Source organism: Triturus cristatus, chromosome 4_2 (genome assembly GCF_964204655.1).
Source record: "Triturus cristatus chromosome 4_2, aTriCri1.1, whole genome shotgun sequence".
Lineage (NCBI taxonomy): Eukaryota > Metazoa > Chordata > Amphibia > Caudata > Salamandridae > Triturus > Triturus cristatus.
The window spans coordinates 565,933,423-565,953,784 of record NC_140586.1 but is presented as its reverse complement, the minus strand read 5'-3'; the positions used below and the strand labels follow the sequence as shown (position 1 = coordinate 565,953,784).

At 44.1% G+C, this 20,362-nt stretch overlaps 1 protein-coding gene across 1 annotated transcript in view; it reads right to left on the bottom strand.

Moving 5' to 3' along the window:
• Positions 1–20,362, bottom strand: part of AKNAD1 (AKNA domain containing 1) — a 318,415-nt gene that overhangs the window by 253,926 nt on the left and 44,127 nt on the right. The window contains exon 3 of the mRNA XM_085600134.1: positions 6,661–6,788. Coding sequence (XP_085456260.1) covers positions 6,661–6,788 — 128 coding nt within the window. The remainder of the gene's footprint in view (positions 1–6,660; positions 6,789–20,362) is intronic.

Genomic DNA, 20,362 nt, shown 5'->3' with positions numbered 1-20,362 from the left:
CCCTTACAAAAATGTTTTATTTATTTCAAGTGATGCAACCTGTTCCTCTCACTAATCTGTAAAATAAATGCACCTTCCTACTTTGGCCTAAATGGTATTATACTTATGATATTATTTCTGCATTTTCATCCATCCTTCCTTCAGTTTTTCCCTGTCCTGAATCCTCCTTAGGTCTCATCTTCAGACACCTTTAAGCTGTCTGTTGCCATATAATAGTGGAAAATACCAATACTTATAATGGGTTTGGGTCAGCCCATTGCTTACCATGGGTTAGTTTTCTTGTCAATCTCATTTGCTTGCATCTTATTCAGCGGCTTTCCTCCCTTTTCTTGTATTTGTCCTTCTCCTGGAGCACAGCTTGTCTACCATCCTTTTGCTTCTATGACTTGCACCTTCCCACATCCAGGGCTTTATTTGTATCTATTACTATTCGCACGCCATGGAAGTGCATGTGTTTTATTCCTCTCTCTCCCCCCGTGTGCTCCCTTCCTCCTCGTATACCAGTGCCAGCACTCTCCGTGTTGCCCTCGCCACCACCAACCTTGTCGTTTGCTGTCCTCCACTTTCCATCTTGTTCAGCTTTTTGTAACTTTTTTATCCAAGCCCCCACCTCCTCCGTTTCTCCTCCTCCCACCTTGTTGCATGTTAATCTTGCCACACTGTGGTGGTGACCTTTCCCCCCGGCCCTAACACTCCACCCTTGTCCAGCAGTCCCTACTTTCCTCATTTTTTTTTTATTTCCCTTTATGGAGGGCCAAGCAGTTGCAATTTGCCAGCCGCTTTCTTTTATTTACATATATTTAAATTCGTTTTTTATTTACTACTAAAAGATAGAAGTCTGCCATCTTGGAATGGTGAAAACACACATGCATGATGACACATATGCGCATATACGTCATAGTGCTGGGCTGTCACAGCATGATGACACATATGTGCCTATACATGATTACATGTGCATGCATATACATTGGTGTATCGCACAAGAGGGTTCATGTGTAAGGAATAAGCAGAACGCATAGACATCACTACTCCAAACTATATATCTCACAAAGGTGATGGAATGCTATTGACCTACAGAGGTCACTACTGTGTCTATTAGCAGGAAGACAAGAAATAGAATAAAAAGTCTTAATTTATAAAGACGAGTACCCTCACTCACCCAGAGGTGACATGCTTCATCATTGCGCACTGCCACCGCAAGGTAGACAGTGTGGGCTACAACTCTCCACAAAAAATGAGAGGAGCGTGAGGTGTTTTACAGAGTTACCAATTTAGGCGATGGGAGTAAGGGACAGAGTGCACAGTACAAAACAAAAAGGTGCATTAAAATTAGCTCCTGGGTGACAAAAAAAGTTTAATAGTATTCCCCATGGGCTAAAGTAAAAGCATGTGATAAAGGACTGAAAGAATATCCTATTTATCAATGGTCGACATGTTTCTGCCAGTTTGAACATAAATTTGCGGCATTCATCTACAGACATCGGCCTTTGTCCAAGAACTACCATATTCAATTAAGTATGGTTTTGTATGTCTATTTTATTGAGTTTATACACAGAGTGACAACATCATAGGTCCTGATGAATGCCGCGAATTTATGTTCAAACTGGCAGAAACATGTCGACCATTGATAAATAGGATATTCTTTCAGTCCTTTAACACATGCTTTTACTTTAGCCCATAGGGAATACTATTAAACTTTTTTTGTCACCCAGGAGCTAATTTTAATGCACCTTTTTGTTTTGTACTGTGCACTCTGTCCCTTACTCCCATTGCCTAAATTGGTAACTCTGTAAAACACCTCACACTCCTCTCATTTTTTGTGGAGAGTTGTAGCCCACACTGTCTACCTTGCGGTGGCAGTGCGCAAGAGGGGACCCAATGATGAAGCATGTCACCTCTGGGTGAGTGAGGGTACTCGTCTTTATAAATTAAGACTTTTGATTCTATTTCTTGTCTTCCTGCTAATAGACACAGTAGTGACCTCTCTAGGTCAATAGCATTCCATCACCTTTGTGAGATATACATGCATATACATTATCATGCTATTTTTTTGCTATTCACAATCGGCAAGCAAACTTTGTTTCTTTATTCTGATTCTAAATAGCATCAGCAAAAGCATTTGCAAAGCTATTAGGCCTCCATTGGGAAATCCAGGTGGAAAACAGGTGAGACCTATTGGCTTTGCCAATGTCTGTTCATTAAAGATCCGTAGTCCAGTTGTTTCCCAGATCTCCCTATTTCTACTTCCCACATCTCACTATTTACTGGTTCAGACTTGGCATGTTGATGCATCTAAAACAGCATATGAGTGTTTGGAAGAACATTGAAAGGTAATAAAAAAAATTGCACACAGCAAATAGCACAACAATAGAACACATTATATCAGATACACAACTCCACAGCACTGCATAGAATTGCAAAACATATTGGGTTACCATGTACTGATCCGGAAATGGCAAACTTTTAGAAAAGACATCCACCTATAACAGAAAACGTATACACTTGATTTTGTATGTAAAGAGCAACATATGCTGAGCAAACCCTCCATGGGTAATACAAGTCATCTAAAATATACTCTAAACATGATGATCTGGCACAAGTATATTGGTTTATTTAAGGGCAACAAACTTCTTACAATGTGAGTACCAGTGACGTCCTTTAAAAGGGACTAACTCCATATTACTTACACTTTTTGTTATGATGAGTACAAATTGCACCTTAGGGCCCAATACAAAACGGTGACTGGTATGGATCACTTTAGGTCATCTCTAAGGGGGATGGATAGGTGCCTTTAAACTAGCTCTAGTGGAAGCAGCAAAGGGCCTAAATCTTAAGAACTGATATTGCTTTTTTATTGACACTAATCTTTGATCCATACATATTAATGCAGTGAGCAAAGTATAACTACTAATTAATGGCCCTGGAGAGCAATTCTAAAGCAAATGACTACTAAAATAATGGTGCCCTTGACCAGGCCCAGTAGAAGTATATTAGGCGCTTTTGAAATCATAATACAAAGGTAATTAGGCAGCTAAGGACTAATTAAGAAATATAAGAGAATATGATGACTAGGATTATGCTCAGACATGTTAGGTAAAGTTATTTGCGATTAGTTGTTTACTTTTAAAGGGTACTGGACTGGAATGGGCAGTAAATGAACATGTCATTTTCTGTAATAGGAAAGAGTTTTAGGATTAATTATACCAAAGGAAACTTGAGTTATCCCAAACCAGCATTCAAAGGGATTGATGTGAAAAAGAGGGTAAATAGGTCGAGGAGTGAAAAAAGTAAGTGTTGGAAGCAGCATTCTGAGAGGTAATCAGCATTCCTGGTACCATTAACATATTGGGGGTCAGAACAATGGCGGTCAGACATCGTATCTGGATTGGGACCGCCAGACAGGTAGTCAGCAGTCTGATCCTTCAGATTATGATGCGACCACCATGGAGTTGGTCGGAAGCAGCACTTTTTCTATTGCAGCTATTGAAAAAGGAATGTTTTTTAACATGTGGTTCTGGCATACATGCATGGATGTCTGGGGGGCACCACACATGCCCCCCTGGCCACATAGTGAGGCCCAAGGTGGTCCCCAAAGTCCCTTTCCGACAACATTTTCATGGCGGTGGGACGGCATGAAAAGGCTGTCTGAAACTGCCATCCTAATCCGTAGTAGGGATCCGCCTCCATTGTAGGGATTAGGCTCGGACCGCCACTCCGACAGGTTCTTTGAGCCTTTTGGAAGCAGTGGTCTTTCCCCACACCCAATGTGTTCCGACCGCCGGTATCTTAATCCGGCGGTCAGACCACTGCCCTAGATTTCAGGCGTACCCCCACCAACAGCCTGTCGGTGGCGGTCCGCCCAACATCGTTATCGGGCCAATAGAAACCTAACATAGGAAAGTGCCCAATGTATCAAAGGGTTTTACTTATGCTTTGTCCATGGGGAAAGGCATTAATACATAAGGGCCAATGTCTATTGCTGAAGTGCATTACAACAGCTAGCACTAAAACTTTTAATTTACTTTTACAATGAAAGAACATTGTGAATTAAAATATCTAACTCATGCTCAAGCTCTATGAACAATTTTCACTTTAGAATTTAAATCCATTAAATAGATTCCCAACCACCCTCTTGTGTTCGTTAGCACCTACAGTAGAATTCAAGTAATGAGACACAATCAGAGCTCCCCAAATGCACATCTATTCTGGCCTCTTACATTTACATCTTTTACTCCAATGAGAAATCAAGGGCGTTCATACAAAGCCTCTTTATTCAGAGCACGGTTTGGTCTGCACCATGCACTGCTATCTCCAGCCTAAAATATCTACTCTGAAAATTCCTCACAATCCTGAACTGTGACATAATGCTCTATGTGTACTAGGCTATCCACAGAGCTCTTAAAAGGCTCTTCAGTTTTATCTCCATCCTGCACTGTTCTTCATGTAAGCATACACAAAACAAGCTCTCACAATGGAACTCTGCGTGCACTGGTATTCTGGCCCTAAGATGTCAGCACAATTCCCATAATACCACTCATTTGGCTTGCACCATGCAGTGTTCGGAAAAGCCCTTTTATGGGACACAATGTATTAGATATGCACTGCTTATTCAGAGGCACTATTGTATTTGTTTGCTCGGCTGCAGCACCATTTATTTTGTATCAGCTGCACACTTTCTGCATAGGCACACACTATTGAAAACTTGTAGTCCTGGGTATTGTGGCCGACTTTGATTTAATGGACTACTAAATGAGTTCCTTTTTAGAAGCTCGTTAAACCTTTGGCTTTTAAACCAATATATTCCGAAGATCATGCTGCAAAATGCACCATTGCACTACTAATCACCGTGGGGAGAGTTATGATTGGTAGGTGCTACATGGGGCTGGTATGAAAGGTTTTGCCAGGCTGCTTTTGGTTCCCAGTCCATCCGCCGGCCCAGTTTTTTGTGGTCACACCATACTCACTCACAGAAAAAAAGCTCATTGTGTGATTGAATGGTTGAATCAATCTCAGCCACTGGTAATCACTCGGGCTGCATCCCAGTCCATTGTTATTTTGCACACTGTGCTACCTCAGTTTGGACCCATACATATGCAAATCGTTCATGGCCCTGCTCCAATCAGAAAAGTCCGAACTGCCTGGCCATATCCTCCCTTTCTTGTATGTGTACAACCAGGTGTATCCTTATTCTCCATTACCCACTGTCTTCTGATGCTTGTTGTTTGCAGCCGCGGCACGTGCAGGTAAGAGCGGTGAGGCGGTGGGGCAGGGGGAGGGGATTTCGACCGACGATGACAAGGTAAAATTAATTATTTATTTAATTTTGCTTCGTCGTCCTACTTTGAAATCCCCCCGACCCCCCATCCGGCCCCAACGCTTTTACCTGCAGGGGCCGCGGCTGGTTGTTTGGGGGTTTGCCACATGTGCTAAGAGAGGGCTGTCATTTCTAATGGTAAATTATTACTGTTTTTAATGTAGATGTTGATTTACAGTATTTGGACCCTACATTGGCTTAACTAGAATTTTATAAATATAGTTATCAGGCTTAACAATTAGCAGTAACACCCCCATTTTCCAGAAGAAAGAGGCAGTAAAAATACAAAGAAATTAAAATTGATCTTTCCTCAATGGAGACTCACACATTTAACACCTCAGATAAATTTGCGAGAAACCAATGTGCTCCCTAAGAGATATCCTGTTTGACCCACGTTTCACCTACAAGAGGAGATCTATCTGCGCATTGACCCAAAACTATACTATGTGGTCTATTTGTCTTTTGTGCTTGGATTAAATGTCTTTTGCATGAGTAATCAATAAAGCTTTGATAATGAGTGATCGAAAGTCTGAGACTTTACAGCACCTTGGAGTTGCCAGATGTGATAAAACCGCACCATTGGTTTAATTATTATTAGCCAGAATTTAAAAATGTAAAATAGTATAATATTTACGGTGGCACGCAGATTATAGTGCAGTAAGCACCCAAATGTGTTTGACAGTTCTTAATTTGAGCCCGTGGTTTCCAGTGCTGAGCACCGGCACTTTATTGCCAGCACCGGCACTTAATTGCCCAAACCTGCCCTTATGACAGCTGCCACATGGTGGTGCTATTTGTGTAATTTCAAAGATGAGCAAAAAACAGTTGTTTGTTAATTCAATGTACATTAACAAAAACTAATACATGGAACCCAAGCCATTCTTAATGCGTTGGCGTCCTCGAACAGTCTGAATTGTCACACTTCAGTGTGATGGATAGTAATTGTGCAAGTACAGTGGCAATGTATGATGCAAACTGTAGTGGCCTCCTGACGAGGGCCCAGCACTTATTTTTTTTTATAAATTAAGCACTGGTGCTTGTTATTCCCTAAACACTTGTAATAGATGCAAATTGTCACACCCAATAAATCCAAAGCTCTAGGGAGGTGGTTTGTATCAAGTACCTTAATTTACCTATCCCTCAGGGACGCTTGTAGTAATCAGGGTCTGAGAGGCACACTTCCAAATATGTATGTGTTTCTTCACAATCTGCCTGCTTTTCCATGAACGGGTGTGTCCATGTATGGATTCTTGTGAATATATTTAGAGCATTTTAATTCCCAGTGAACAGCACACCACCTACTGCAAAAACACACATTCTGCACCAAAATGATATGTTCACTTTACTTTAATTTTGAACTGTTCTGTCTGCTCCTGTAGCATCTGGGACATTTTTTCTCCTTCAGTCTGATTTTGGAGTCCATTCAGCTTCAAAGGTAATTTGTCTTTTTCAAGACCAGACGAGCAGCCAGATCCTATTTTGAAGGAGAACAGCAAAAGATGAGGCAAAGTACAAACTGTTTTAATTGAGCTGGGAGATAAAGTCTAAAACATGTTCACAATCTGTTATATTTTTATGATTTTATGACTAGAACATGATGAATGCTAAAATTAAAACTAATAAAAAAGTTAATTTATTAACTATTTCAAATGAAGAAATGACATTAAAAAAAAAAAATATTGGGCCATATTACGCAACACTGCAGCAGTGGGATCTTGTGCCAGACCCAGGGGATATGAGCATCTGGCTTGTTTTCCAGCTCTGGGGGCTATTGTAGAGCTACTGCCCCATTTTGCTGCATAGGTATATCCATGGTTATTCTATCATTTTGCAGTGTCTGGAGGGTATCCAGACTATAACATGAATCTTTTACCACGCGGGACATTAAGAGGCAGGTAAATAGCATGCAGGTAAGTACCATGCAACCCTTGTTTAGGTACTTTATCATGCAGCACTATGTAAGTATATATATATATTTTAAATTACACATTATAATATATTGTATTATATATATTTAAATGTATTTTAAGGTAGGTACAGGAAGAGTTAAAGGGTAATTTAGATTTTTACAGTTCAGTGAACGGTAGACGCAAATGGAGGTTAGGGATTTTTAAAGGTTTAGGGAAGGGTAGAGGTAAAGGGAGATAGGGAGTTATTAGGATTCAGGGAAGGGTAGAGGCAAAGGGAGGTAAGGCATCTATAGAATTGTGGGGCAGCAAGAGGTGAAGGGAAGTAAGGAGTGAAAAAAGGAAGGCTTGGAGGGGTACCCACCAAAGAATTGTAAAACAAATAGCAAGGAAATAAATGTAAAAGTGTGTGTGTGTGTGTGTATATATATATATATATATATATATATATATATATATATATATATATATATATATATATATATTATCTACTGGCGGTCGCCAGTAGATAGTTATAGTTAGGACCGGGTTCCCATAGGAAATCTGAAAATTCTATTTTGAATAACTTTGGCGCCGGTTGACTTATCTTCGTGAAATTTTCAAAACTAATGGGGCGCTCCGCTCAGCTCCTACCCTGAAAGTCTCGGGGTGATTCGTCAAGCGGGGGCTGAGAAAAAAGGGGGGTCCCAAAACGCGTTTTCCCCATGCATTTTCCCATAGGACCTTTAATCGAAGGTACAGCCCGAACGGCTGAACAGAATTACTTGAAATTTGGCAAAGAGGTATCCAAGAAGTGTTGGCAGCCATCTTGGGACCAATATACATGATAGCACCTCATTAAAAAGCATTGCAGTTAATAGAAGGTTTTAAGACTTTAGTTACATTATAAATCATTTGTTGATGGTACCATACTCATTTTAGGTATTGTGGTGTGTTCTAAGGTGATTTTACCATGTGAAAAAGCCTTCTGCTGTGATATCATGAATCATGTTTGAGAGAAAACTATTTTCTCATGCTTTTCCCACAGAGGTTTGGAAGGTGATCTATAAGCTAAACTGAGAGCATATTTTCTGTAAATTCACATTATCTTTCTCAGTCTTGTGAGAATGAAGTCTGACATTCTCAGTAAAACATGTACATCCAACAAGGGCAGAGACTGTCAGTTGATTCCTTTGTGTTCTACTGCACCGTCCCAGGGTGTGTTCTAAAGAACAACTAGAGCGCTAACAGTCCTACTTATGACAAACGTACGGCACACCTGAAGCCATCTTGATTGGAATAAAGTGGTAACTCTTAAAACATTTAATTTAAAAAGGAACAAAATGAGGGGGTTCATTTTGCCATAGAAAGTATGATTAGTGCTGCAGAAAGAAAAATTAGGGCACATTTTGAGTGACTTCTCAAATCCTCTTCCATTTCATTAAAAAATTCTGACATGCAGACTGAAACATGCACTTTCAATACCAGCAGCAGACTTCCCTGGTGACCAGTAGCTTTACTACTGTGATCTAATAAGCAACTAGAGTGCTAACATTCTGAATTTATGGCAAATGTGTGACACATCTGAATGCCTTCTTTTTTTTGTAAATTCTTTTTATTGAACAACTTGCACGTTATGACAATATCTTTACATCTTAGCCTGAATGCCTTCTTGATGGAATCAGAGTAAAAAACTGAAAGTATTTCCTACTGAGGAGACTGTAGTAAATGAGGAAATTAGGAAACATCATAACAAATAAGTCTCCCAAAATGGCCACCAGAGACAAAAGAGCCCAAATGTAGCCCAAATATCACCCAGATGTAGCCCAAGTATAGCCCAATGACAGAATGTCCCAGAGTGTTCTAACGAACAACTAGAGCGCTAACAGTCTTACTTATGACAAAAGTATGGCACACCTGAAGCCATCTTGATTGGAATAAAGTGATAACACTTAAAACATTTAATTTACAAAGGAACAAAATGAGGGGGTTCATTTTGCCATAGAAATTATGATTAGTGCTTCAGAAAGAAAAATTAGGGCACATTTTGACTTCTCAAATCCTCTTCTATTTCATAAAGAAATTCTGACATGCAGACTGAAACATGCACTTTGAATACCAGCAGCAGACTTCCCTGGTGAGCAGTAGCTTTACTACAGTGATCTAATGAGCAACTAGAGTGCTAACATTCAGAATTTATGGCAAATGTGTGACACATCTGAATGCCTTTTTGATGGAACCAAAGTAAAAAACTGAAAGTATTTCCTACTGAGGATACTGCAGGAAATTAGGAAACTTCATAACAAATAAATCTCCCAAGATGGCCACCAGAGACAAAAGAGCCCAAATGTAGCCCAAATATCACCCAGATGTAGCCCAAGTATAGCCCAATGACAGAATGTCCCAGAGTGTTCTAACGAACAACTAGAGAACAATTAGAGCGCTAACAGTCTTTCTTATGACAAAAGTATGGTACAGATGAAGCCATCTTGATTGGAATAAAGTGGTAACACGTAAAACATTAAATTTACATAGGAACAAAATGAGGGGGTTCATTTTGCCATAGAAATTATGATTAGTTCTGCAGAAAGAAAAATTAGGGCACATTTTGACTTCTCAAATCCTCTTCCATTTCATAAAAACATTCTGACATGCAGACTGAAACATGCACTTTGAATACCAGCAGCAGACTTCCCTGGTGAGCAGTAGTTTTACTACAGTGATCTAATGAGCAACTAGAGTGCTAACATTCAGAATTTATGGCAAATGTGTGACACATTTGAATGCCTTCTTGATGGAACCAAAGTAAAAAACTGAAAGTATTCCCACTCAGGAGACTGCAGTAAATGAGGAAATTAGGAAACTTCATAACAAATAAATCTCCCAAGATGGCCACCAGAGACAAAAGAGCCCAAATGTAGCCCAAATATCACCCAGATGTAGCCCAAGTATAGCCCAATGACAGAAGTGTGCAAAACACTTATTTGTTGTGTATTTGCAGTTTTATATAGTGCAGACTTGTCAGGTATTGGAGTGCTTTACATGAGAATTGGTTACATCACACAAGATCAAATTTATTTTGGTTGTAGACATGGGGAGATTAAGTGATTTGACCAGAATCACAGAATGTTGAGCTGAAGCACAAACTCCAACCTGGTTCCCCAGTTGCAAAGTCTGCAGCTCTGGAAGTAACACCACATCCTCTCCCCTAGGTACAACATTTAATCAAGTGGTCAACTGGATAAAAAAACATAAAGATTACAAATAATTTAAAAGTTCTTTGTCGCTATTTGAAAACTCAGAAAATATGTCCTCATTTTAGTTTTTTAGAGCACTAACCATAATTTTGATGCAAATAAGACGCTCTCATATATGTAATTTCTAACGGAAATACTCTAGGTATTACAGTTTTGATTACATCAAGATGACGTCAGGCGTTCCACACTTTTGTAATAAATATAGAATGTTAGCAATCTAGTGGTTAATTGGGATACTGTTCAGAGGCAGAGGCCAGGGGCACGGACTCTGAAAATTGAAGGCAGGTAGGAGAGTGCAGATGCAACAATTTGACCACACTGGGCAGGCAGGAAGGGCAGTGGCAGCACAACAGACTATGGAGGGCAGTGGAAAGGGGGGCAGGGGCAACAAACCAATAATACAGGACTGGCAAGAGAGGCTGTGGCAATATAATAGACCATTGTGGGCAGAAGGAAGAGGCAGTGGTAGTACAACCATACATGCCAACTGACCCGTTTCAACCAGTGAACGTCCAATGTTTTTAAGCTCAAATGGGCTTTATTTTATCTGTCTCCTGTCTACATTCTCCTCTTTTTCAATGTAACTCAAAGGGGAAAATCAGTACCCCAGTTTTTTTTCAAAATCTCCCTCTTACCAAGTTCAAAATGTTCGCATGTATGGTACATTGGATCATGGTAGGCAGGAGGAAATGGGGTAGGGACATGGACTTGGATAACAGAGGACAGGAGGGACATGGAGAGGTGCACCAAACTGACCCTACAGGGCAGGCATTTTATTTTTATTTATTTTTATCAATTTAGAGGGCGCAACAGCTACCCAAAAAGGGTTTCCCGCCGCCTAGACACAGCTAGTTTGAGGGCAGAAAGAGGGAGGTGGCAGTTGAGTGTTTATTATTCAAACAGCCAGGTCTTAACAAGCTTTCTGAACCTAAGATAGTTTCCTTCCTTTCGGATACAGGGGGGGAGCGTGTTCCAAAGGGAGGGTCCCAGATATGTGGTAAATAAAAAATTCCTTTACCGGGACTGAATTTGATACAGGAACATAGAAAAATAGCTCGATAAAATGAGAGGCAGAATCCGTGGTATTAGAGGTTCGGAATGGGCTTTATTCCAATAATCGATTATAATCGGTTGCTCCCAATGTTCCGTCACCACGAAGGTTCAGGAAGTGAAGCACACACTTTATTGACAAGAAGTAACTTTTATAGTACATACATTATAATGGAGTGAATACAGTAGGCGTAACAATTGATAAGGACATTGACGTTTGGTCTGCGTAACCCGAAAATGGGTGTAATAATGAGTAAAAAGGAACATGATTGGTTATGATGTCATACATAGGTGGATCTATAAGATAATACTTGGCATAGATGCGCGCGCAGCAGTATGACGTGTAATTGACGTGTAACTAGGGGGTGACGGGGATTTGACATTTAGCTCTACATGTGGAGACGAGAAGTCTGGGGGGTCAAGTCAACCTAATCCCAAATCATATCTAACATCCTATGTTTAAAGAACTATGTTATCCACAAAAGAAGGACTCTCGGACAGAATCTATTCTATACTGACTGTGCGTGCGTGTACAAGCGTCTAAGTGTCTACACTGAATGCGAGGGGGTAGGAATATTCCATGGTAACAGGGCTATGAATTACTTGCATGAGGACAGAGAAGATGGGCCTTTTTGCTTGGTAACTGGAAGAATGTTTACTTAAACTACTAGGCAGGAATGCATCGGCTGAGGGGGAGGCAGATAATTCGAAGGTGAAATACAGTTCTTGGCAGAGAGTAGGCTGATGTCAGGCTTCGTGAGCCGCGCAGAGAATTGAGACAAAGTTCATGGTCACAGATGCAGGCTCGGACTGGAGCTTTCAGAGGCAGAAGGCAAGAAGAGTTTGATGACAGAATCGGGGCCTACTTGCCTGGACTGTAAAGTGGCATAAGTGAACCATATAAAGCCGGTGGCCTTTCATATTTAAGAATGGAATATCCGGCCTATTCATGGCGGATCTGTCAAAGGACATGTTGACGGTGGACGCACATGTATTTGCGTCTTCATAACTGGAACTGGAGGGAACATATATGTACTTGTGATATGCACATGGAACCGTTGGGGTCCAAGATAGGGGACATAACTGACCAGGAAAATCCATATTTCCACAGATAGGCAAAGGATCTGCCACCTGTTCTTGCTCGTTTAAACCTTGGTATGCAGAAACAGGCTGCCGTCTGCGACCGGAGGTTTCTCTTAGGCGTATAGAGGGAGGCAAGAGATTGGAGATATTTTGGTGCAGTACCCGCTTTAATTCTGAACATATAGTTCAGGGCTTTAAAGCGGATTCTGCTTTCGATCCTGAGCCAATGAAGATTCCTACGATGGTTCGAAACTCCGGAGTTCTTCGGAATATTGCAGAGTAGCCTGACCGCTGCATTTTGCACTACCTGTAGTCGTCCGATCACAGATTTGTTTGCGCCCAGGTACAGAATGTTGCCGTAGTCAAGCCTAGATGTGATAAGGGCATTGACTACGGTCTTTTGCGTTGACACAGGCAGCATCCAGAGGATCTTCCTCAACCATTTAACTATGGTGAGACATAGGCTGGTTACTTTACTGGCCTGTTTGTTCATGGATAGGGAATTGTCCAGTATAAAGCCCAAGTTACGGGCGTGGGCCACCGGGGTAGGAAAGGCGCCCATCTGATCAGGCCAATGTACGGAATTCCAGAGATCTTGATCTTTTCCCAAAATCAGTATTTCCGTCTTGTCGCCGTTTAGTTTTAACTGGTTTTTTGTCATCCAGTTCAAGATTTTTAATAGTCCTTCCTTAAGTAACGAAGGGGAGTGAGGACAAGATTCAGAAAGGGAGAAGATGATTTGGGAGTCGTCAGCGTAGTTCATAAGCGTTAGACCTGATTTTTCAACAAGGTCGGCCAGAGGTTTTAGATACACATTAAAAAATAAAGGGCTAAGGATGGACCCCTGAGGCACTCCATGCAATGCAGGTAGGGTGTCTGAGACGGCTTGTGTAGATGCGATCTGGAAGGTTCGATTAGCCAGGAAAGATCTTATCCAATCCAAAGCCTTTCCTCGTACACCATTTGTATATAGCTCTTTAATAAGAGTTTCATGGGAGATGGTGTCGAACGCCGCACTTAGGTCCAATAACACGAGCGCAACCGTGTGACCTTGGTCGAGAAGCTTTCTGATGTGTTCAGTGACACCAAGCAGGGCGGTTTCTGTGGAGAAGCCAGCCCTGAAACCAGATTGCGAAGGGTTTGCAGCAGCACAATACACCACACAGCACATGCGGGATGGGAGTGCAGCACAACAATCCATAGAAAGCAATAGGGAGGGGACAGGTCCATGCACATGGACAACAGAGAACAGAGGGGAAAGAGGCAATGGTAGCTAGCTGACCATAATGGACAGACAGGAGAGAAAGCTGCAGCATAACAGACCATAAAGGGCAGGAGGGACGGATCAGGGGCATTACAATGGAACAGACAAGCCAGGAGGGAGGGAATAGGGGTCTGCACATGGAAACAGAGGGCTGGGGGCAAGGGGGCAGGGCAGGAGCAGCAAGATGACCATGGAGGTCAGGCAGATTGGGCACTAGAAAAAAGACACACCATGGAGAGAAACAATGAGACTATGATGGCATACACACAGACCATGGAGGGAAGGTGGGAGGGGATCAGGGGCAGCTAGCTGACCACACAGGGAAGGTGGGAAGGGCCATGGCAGCACAGAAGACCATGCATGGCAAGCAGGAGGGTTAGTGGCAGCACAATGGCTATGATGGGGAAGAAGGAAGGTGCAGGAGCATGCACAAAGGACCATGGAGGATAGAAGGGAGGGTCAGGACCTGGGCACAGACAAGAGAGTTCAGGGGAAGGGGCCTCACAACAGACCGCGTGGGGCAGGCAAGAGGAGCAGTTGCAGCACAACAGACCAGGGAGGGCAGAAGGGTGTGGCAGTAAAACGGACCATGGAGGACAGGAGGAAGGGGATAGGGGCATGGCATGTGGACAGGCAGGGTGGAGGTGGCAGGGACAGGTTACAGTCATCTGACAATGCTAGGCAGGTGGGAGGGGAGTGGCAGCTCAACAAAACACTCAGAGTAGATAGGAGTTGCAGGTCCATGGAACATGGTGGGCAACAAGGATGGTACAGGGGCATGCACAAAGACATTGGAAGGCAGGGGGAAGGAGAATAGGGGCAGCAAGCTAAGCACAGAGGCTAAGCAGGAGGTCAATGATGGGCCATAGAATTGGGCAATGGAGGGCAGGAGGAGTGGACTGGTACATCATGCTAAATGGAGGGCAGTGGCAGCACATCAGACCATGCATGGCAGGAGGGAGGAGGCTAGTCCATGGATTCAGACAACAGAGGATAGGGAGGAGGTGGATGGGGCAGCAAGCTAACTGTTCAGAGAAGGTGGGTATTAGGAACTTTATTGTTTTTAAAATGTGTGTCTGTGCGAACTACTTAAAATATGAACAAGTATGCAGCATAATCTCACTTTTATTCAGGAAGAAGAGGACGTTTGTGACTGTGACTCCGGGCTCACTTGGCAGAAACACCCCCTGACCCTCCACCCCCCATCGCAAAATGTAATGCCCGTGAAAAGGGAAGGTGGACGCAGTGTTCTATAGAACATAGTCCTGAGAGCACGATTGAAAATGAAAACTAGATATAGTATATGGTATAAACTATGCACCAAAAAGTGTGATATAAGATGAACCGGGGCGTGAAATATAATACGCAATACATTGTGCGCAATGACAGATTCATTGGAGAGCGCGAGATAGCACAGGCACTAGCGCGTGCTATGCGATATGCGCCTTGGAGTGTAATATGCACAGGGCAGTGTTGTGTAACCTAACTAGTCTCTAAAGTTCTAATATATAAAATATGTGCTGGGGAGTGTAACGTTGCATATGCACTGTGACAAAGATATGGATCCCAGATTGTATTATGTATGGCATAGCGCTGTGCGTTATATCATAGGCATCGAGGAAGGCACGTTAGATGGGGCAATATAACCTGTGCGAAGGCAAGTGTGGCATGACATATTCACGGGGTGGTGTTACAGTGCACATGGGCTAGAGAGTGTCATTGCATACGCACTAGCTGGTGGAATACAACACAGAGGTGTGAGGCAATCGGCGGGCACTGGTGGGTGTAACACAGCATTGGGCTCAGCCAGGAGCACGCTGTGACTCTCAAGTGAGGTTCGTCTCCTTTCCAGAGAGTAAAATATAAAGTATTACACATCCGGCGGTGGATGTGTTTTATATTAACCGTGAGGGGGGTTTCTTGCATAGCTTGGTCGAATTTTTGTCGAATCCCCTTTGAATGGCTTGGTGTGCGTGTATATTAAATGTGCCCGTCAATATCTACCCATGTTTGTATAAATAAACGATAAGGGTGTCTACTTGGAGAGTACCCAACGGCGGGGGCGCCGGGATTAGGCACGGTAGGGCGTCAGACACGTCATAGCTTCACTAGCGGTGTAAATACATTCCATGTGGATTCATTCTATGCATAGTCGCCTTTTAATGAATATCACGCAAATCGTCATGGTGATAGGTACATACGGTTTGTCCAGCATGTCCTAGGTGTTTCTATAAATATATATATTTTTAAAATATTAAAAAACAAAGGCCGGCCCCGGGGGATGGGGTCCCCGGAGCCATAAGTGGCCTGAGGAGGGGGGCAACGCAGCCCCCTCCTAAAGAATAAAAAAAAGGCCGTGACCCGGGGGTTGGGGTTCCCGGGGCCGATTAAGGCCTTGGGAGAGCCAAATTTATTTTTTTCAACAAAAATAATTAGGGTGCAGGCCCTGGGGGATGGGGTCCCCAGGGCCAGTAAATTAGAAAAAGAAGGGGGCCACACAGCCCTCCTTCTTAAAGAAATAAAATAAATAAAAGACCGGCATCGCGCTGGAGGCCACGCCCCCTCCTTGCAGCACTCTGCAAACGCGCCCCCTGGCCAGTTGTAAGTTGGGGAATTAATTCCCCTTCAATACTGAGGGTCCCTGAGGGCCAACTAGCCCAACAGGTGTCTCCAGTATGCGCCAGGGAGCTGCGTTGCAGAGAGGACTTCTGAGGCCACGCCCCTTTTTACACCTCTATGCAACGCAGCTCTGTGGCGCTTACTGGAGGTACCTAGTGGGCTAGTTTGACCCTAGGGACCCTTAGGATTCAAGGGGACTTAATCTCTCAACTCAGAACGGCCACAGGGCGCGTTTACACAGTGGTGAAGGGAGGGGACGGGGCCTGAGGTGACGTGTGCAAACACGCCCTGTGGCGCGTTTTAAGTTGGGGAAATAATTCCCTTTCAATCCTGAGGGACCCTGGGGGCCAACTAGCCCACCAGGTGCTTCCAGTAAGAGCCACTGCTCTGCGTTGCAGAGAGGTGGTGCAGGCCGTGCCCCTTTTTACACCTCTGGGCAATGGCGCTTACTGGACGTACCTAGTGGGCTATTTTGCCCCTAGGGATCCTCAGGATTCAAGGGGACTTAATCTCCCAACTTAAAAAACGGCCACAGGGCATGTTTACACAGTGGGGAAGGAAGGGGACGGGGCCTGAGTTAACGTGTGCAAACAAGCCCTGTGGCGCGTTTTAAGTTGGGAAAATAATTCCCCTTCAATCCTGAGGGACCCTGGGGGCCAACTAGCCCACCAGGTGCTTCCAGTAAGCACCCCTCCGCTGCGTTGCAGAGAGGTGGTCTAGGCCGTGTCCCTTTTTACATCTCTCTGCAACGCAGCTCTGTGGCGCTTACTGGAGGTACCTAGTGGTCTAGTTGGACCCTAGGGACCCTCAGGATTCAAGGGGACTTAATCTCCCAAATTAAAACGGCCACAGGGCGTGTTTACACAGTGGGTAAGTGAGGGGACGGGGCCTGAGGTGAAGTGTGCAAACACGCCCTGTGGCGCATTTTAAGAGGTAGTTTTAATCCCCTGCCCTATTATATACTAGGGGCTTACAGAGGAGGTCATGCTGATCACAGGGGGACCCCAACGCATAGGGTTCCCCTGTGTATGTAGGTGTTTTCACTGTATTCTGCGTGTCTTTTAACATAGCACTGGCTCTAGGACTGGTTAGTCAGACTCAGTTACCACCAGTATCTGTCTGAAAAAGTTGAGGGTACAGGATGATTTTGCAACAAGGCTTCTTTCTGCTCTTCTGTTTGTTCTTTCTGCACGTTATCCTTCTTCCTGCACTTTTCTTCGTCTTTGAGGACTTCTGTTGCTTCTTTCTGCACTTCTTTTTTTTCTTTCTGTGCGTTTTTTCTTCTTTCTTCACATGTCCTATCTCTGTAGGCATAGTTAGAAATTAGCATTTAAAAAACCTTTGAAATTCACTGAAAAAAACATAGGTTTCAGGCACGTTATAGTTAGGAATTAGCATTTAAAAAACCTTAGAAATTCACTGAAAAAACCATAGGTTTCAGGGGCGTTATAGTTAGCTGGACTTTTCACTCGTACAAAACCATTGCAATTTCCCCGTTATAGTTAGTTCAGCTAACTATAACTCGCGCGCCCGCATTGCACTGCTGATGACGTCACATATTACATCACTCATGACATGGTCAGTGACATCACTCATGACATCACTGATGACATCTCAAATTGCATCATCCTTGTGATAGAGTGGCAGACCTCTTCTCCCCCTAATATAACCTTTAAAACACATTCAAAAATAGAAACTAAAATTTTCAAAACAATGGACATACCAATACCAGTTACAACAACCTATTCAGTAATTCTAAGATCCACATACACATACACTCATTCACCAACAGTCCTATACAGTCACTCATACATGTACTCACTCATCATATGTACTCATACACCTATACATCCTGTTACACAACGCCACTCATCCATAGAGTTACTCACAGACATAGTCACTCATGCTAATAAAGAATCAAACATCCATTTACTTGCATATACAGTTATACACACACCACCACACTTACTTCTACAGAAACGTACACATACTTAGTCTTTTAAACAATCACTTATAGAAACACATACTTATTCATACAGGAACTCTTTCAATCTCTCACTCTCACATATACTCACTTATATACACCAATAGTCACATATACTAGTTTAAAACATATGTAGTTACTCATAAAGACACTATTGAGACAGTCTATCACTCACTAGCACACCCATGCACACACTCATCCACCCATACAGTCCTGCACACATGCTGTCTTCAACAAATACAAACAGTGAGTCACTCATTCATGCACCTATGCACTACATAATACCCCCACCGAACCATACAGACACTCAGACACTCATACTGATACTCACAAAAACAACTAATAACCTGTATAGACACTCATGTAGCTACTCACCAACCCATGCAGCCACTTATACACAAAGTGAGAGACTGATACAGATATTTACACATTTAAACATTACTCACTAAGCCATGGATTCACTAAGATACACTTAATCAGTCAGTTATACAATATATTTTTCAAAAACAAATCATCAATTTAGACACTTTGTTGGACAGGCCACACGAAGGGCTTGCTCCCTCCCCGCATGACAGGGCCCGAGCTCCGGCCCACCAGGCATAACCCACGAAAAGCACCTGTACCCCGTCTCCCGACGGATCTTCTGCTCTCGGACCTCTACTCATCACGGGGCCCAGCCCCACCGGCTCCCCCGGCCGGTTCAAGCCGCCATCTTGGGCCCTGCACCACGAGGCCGCGTGGCCTCGCCCCGACCCTAACCCCGGGCCTGGCCGGCCCCGACATCCCGGCACCACCATCCACCCGGGAGGTGAGCGGACCACTTGGCAGGTCAATGGGAGGACGAAGTGTCAAGAGCTCTTCCCCCGCCAGGTGCCGATCGCCTCCAGCTCCCCCAGGCGCTGGCTCCACCCCCTGCTGGGTGTCTGGACACCTTCATCCCGGGCCCTCCGACCTCCAAGTGCGAGGGTCCGGACATCAAAGGGCGCCTGCCCTATAACTGGGGCAACTCCGGAGCAGGAAGGCAGTTGTATCCTGGAGTCGAGAGACACCGAGAGAACTCAGCCTTGACGGACTACTGGCGCTGCCGTAGCCCGCTCTTGTGAACCATCGTCCTGCCTGCTGGCGCTGCCGCGGCCTTCTACAACATCCATCCTCGTCGGGACCTGCTGGCGCTGCCGCGGCCCGTTGTAACGACCATCCTCACCGGGACCTGCTGGCGCTGCCGCGGCCTTCTACAACATCCATCCTCGTCGGGACCTGCTGGCGCTGCCGCGGCCCGTTGTAACGACCATCCTCACCGGGACCTGCTGGCGCTGCCGCGGACCGTACATCGACCATCTTTCCGGGACCTGCTGGTGCTACCGCGGACCGTGTACCGACCATCTCCACCGGGACCTGCTGGCGCTGCCGTGGCCCGTACCAACTAAACCACCAAGCTCGAGGATTGTGAGCTAGTCATCATCTCATCCAAACTACCTGACTGGTAGACAGACTGTCCCGCTACCCCTTACCCTGCTTTGAGAGACTTGAATCGAGGGGACCCCTGAGTTCAGACCTCCTTGTACCATTCAACCGTACCTTAAGAAGTGCTTATAAAGAACACTGAACCTTATCCGTGTGTGATATCTGTCTGTGGGGGGGGAAGTTACTTGTCTGTACGATCGCTGGAGACGGCTCTCCCCGGAGACCTCTCCTCCTGACCCCGGCCGACCCTCCCGGTCCGTCTATCCTTTCTAACATTGGTGGCCAGCGGCGCGATCCGAATCAACGCGTAATCGTACAGAGAGTAGCTCACCCCACAACAAAAACACGATGTCAGCCAAAGATAGCAACTCCACCGAGAAATTCCAAATGGATAAATTAGAAGAATACAACCACCGCGAACTGAGACAATTCTGCATAGAA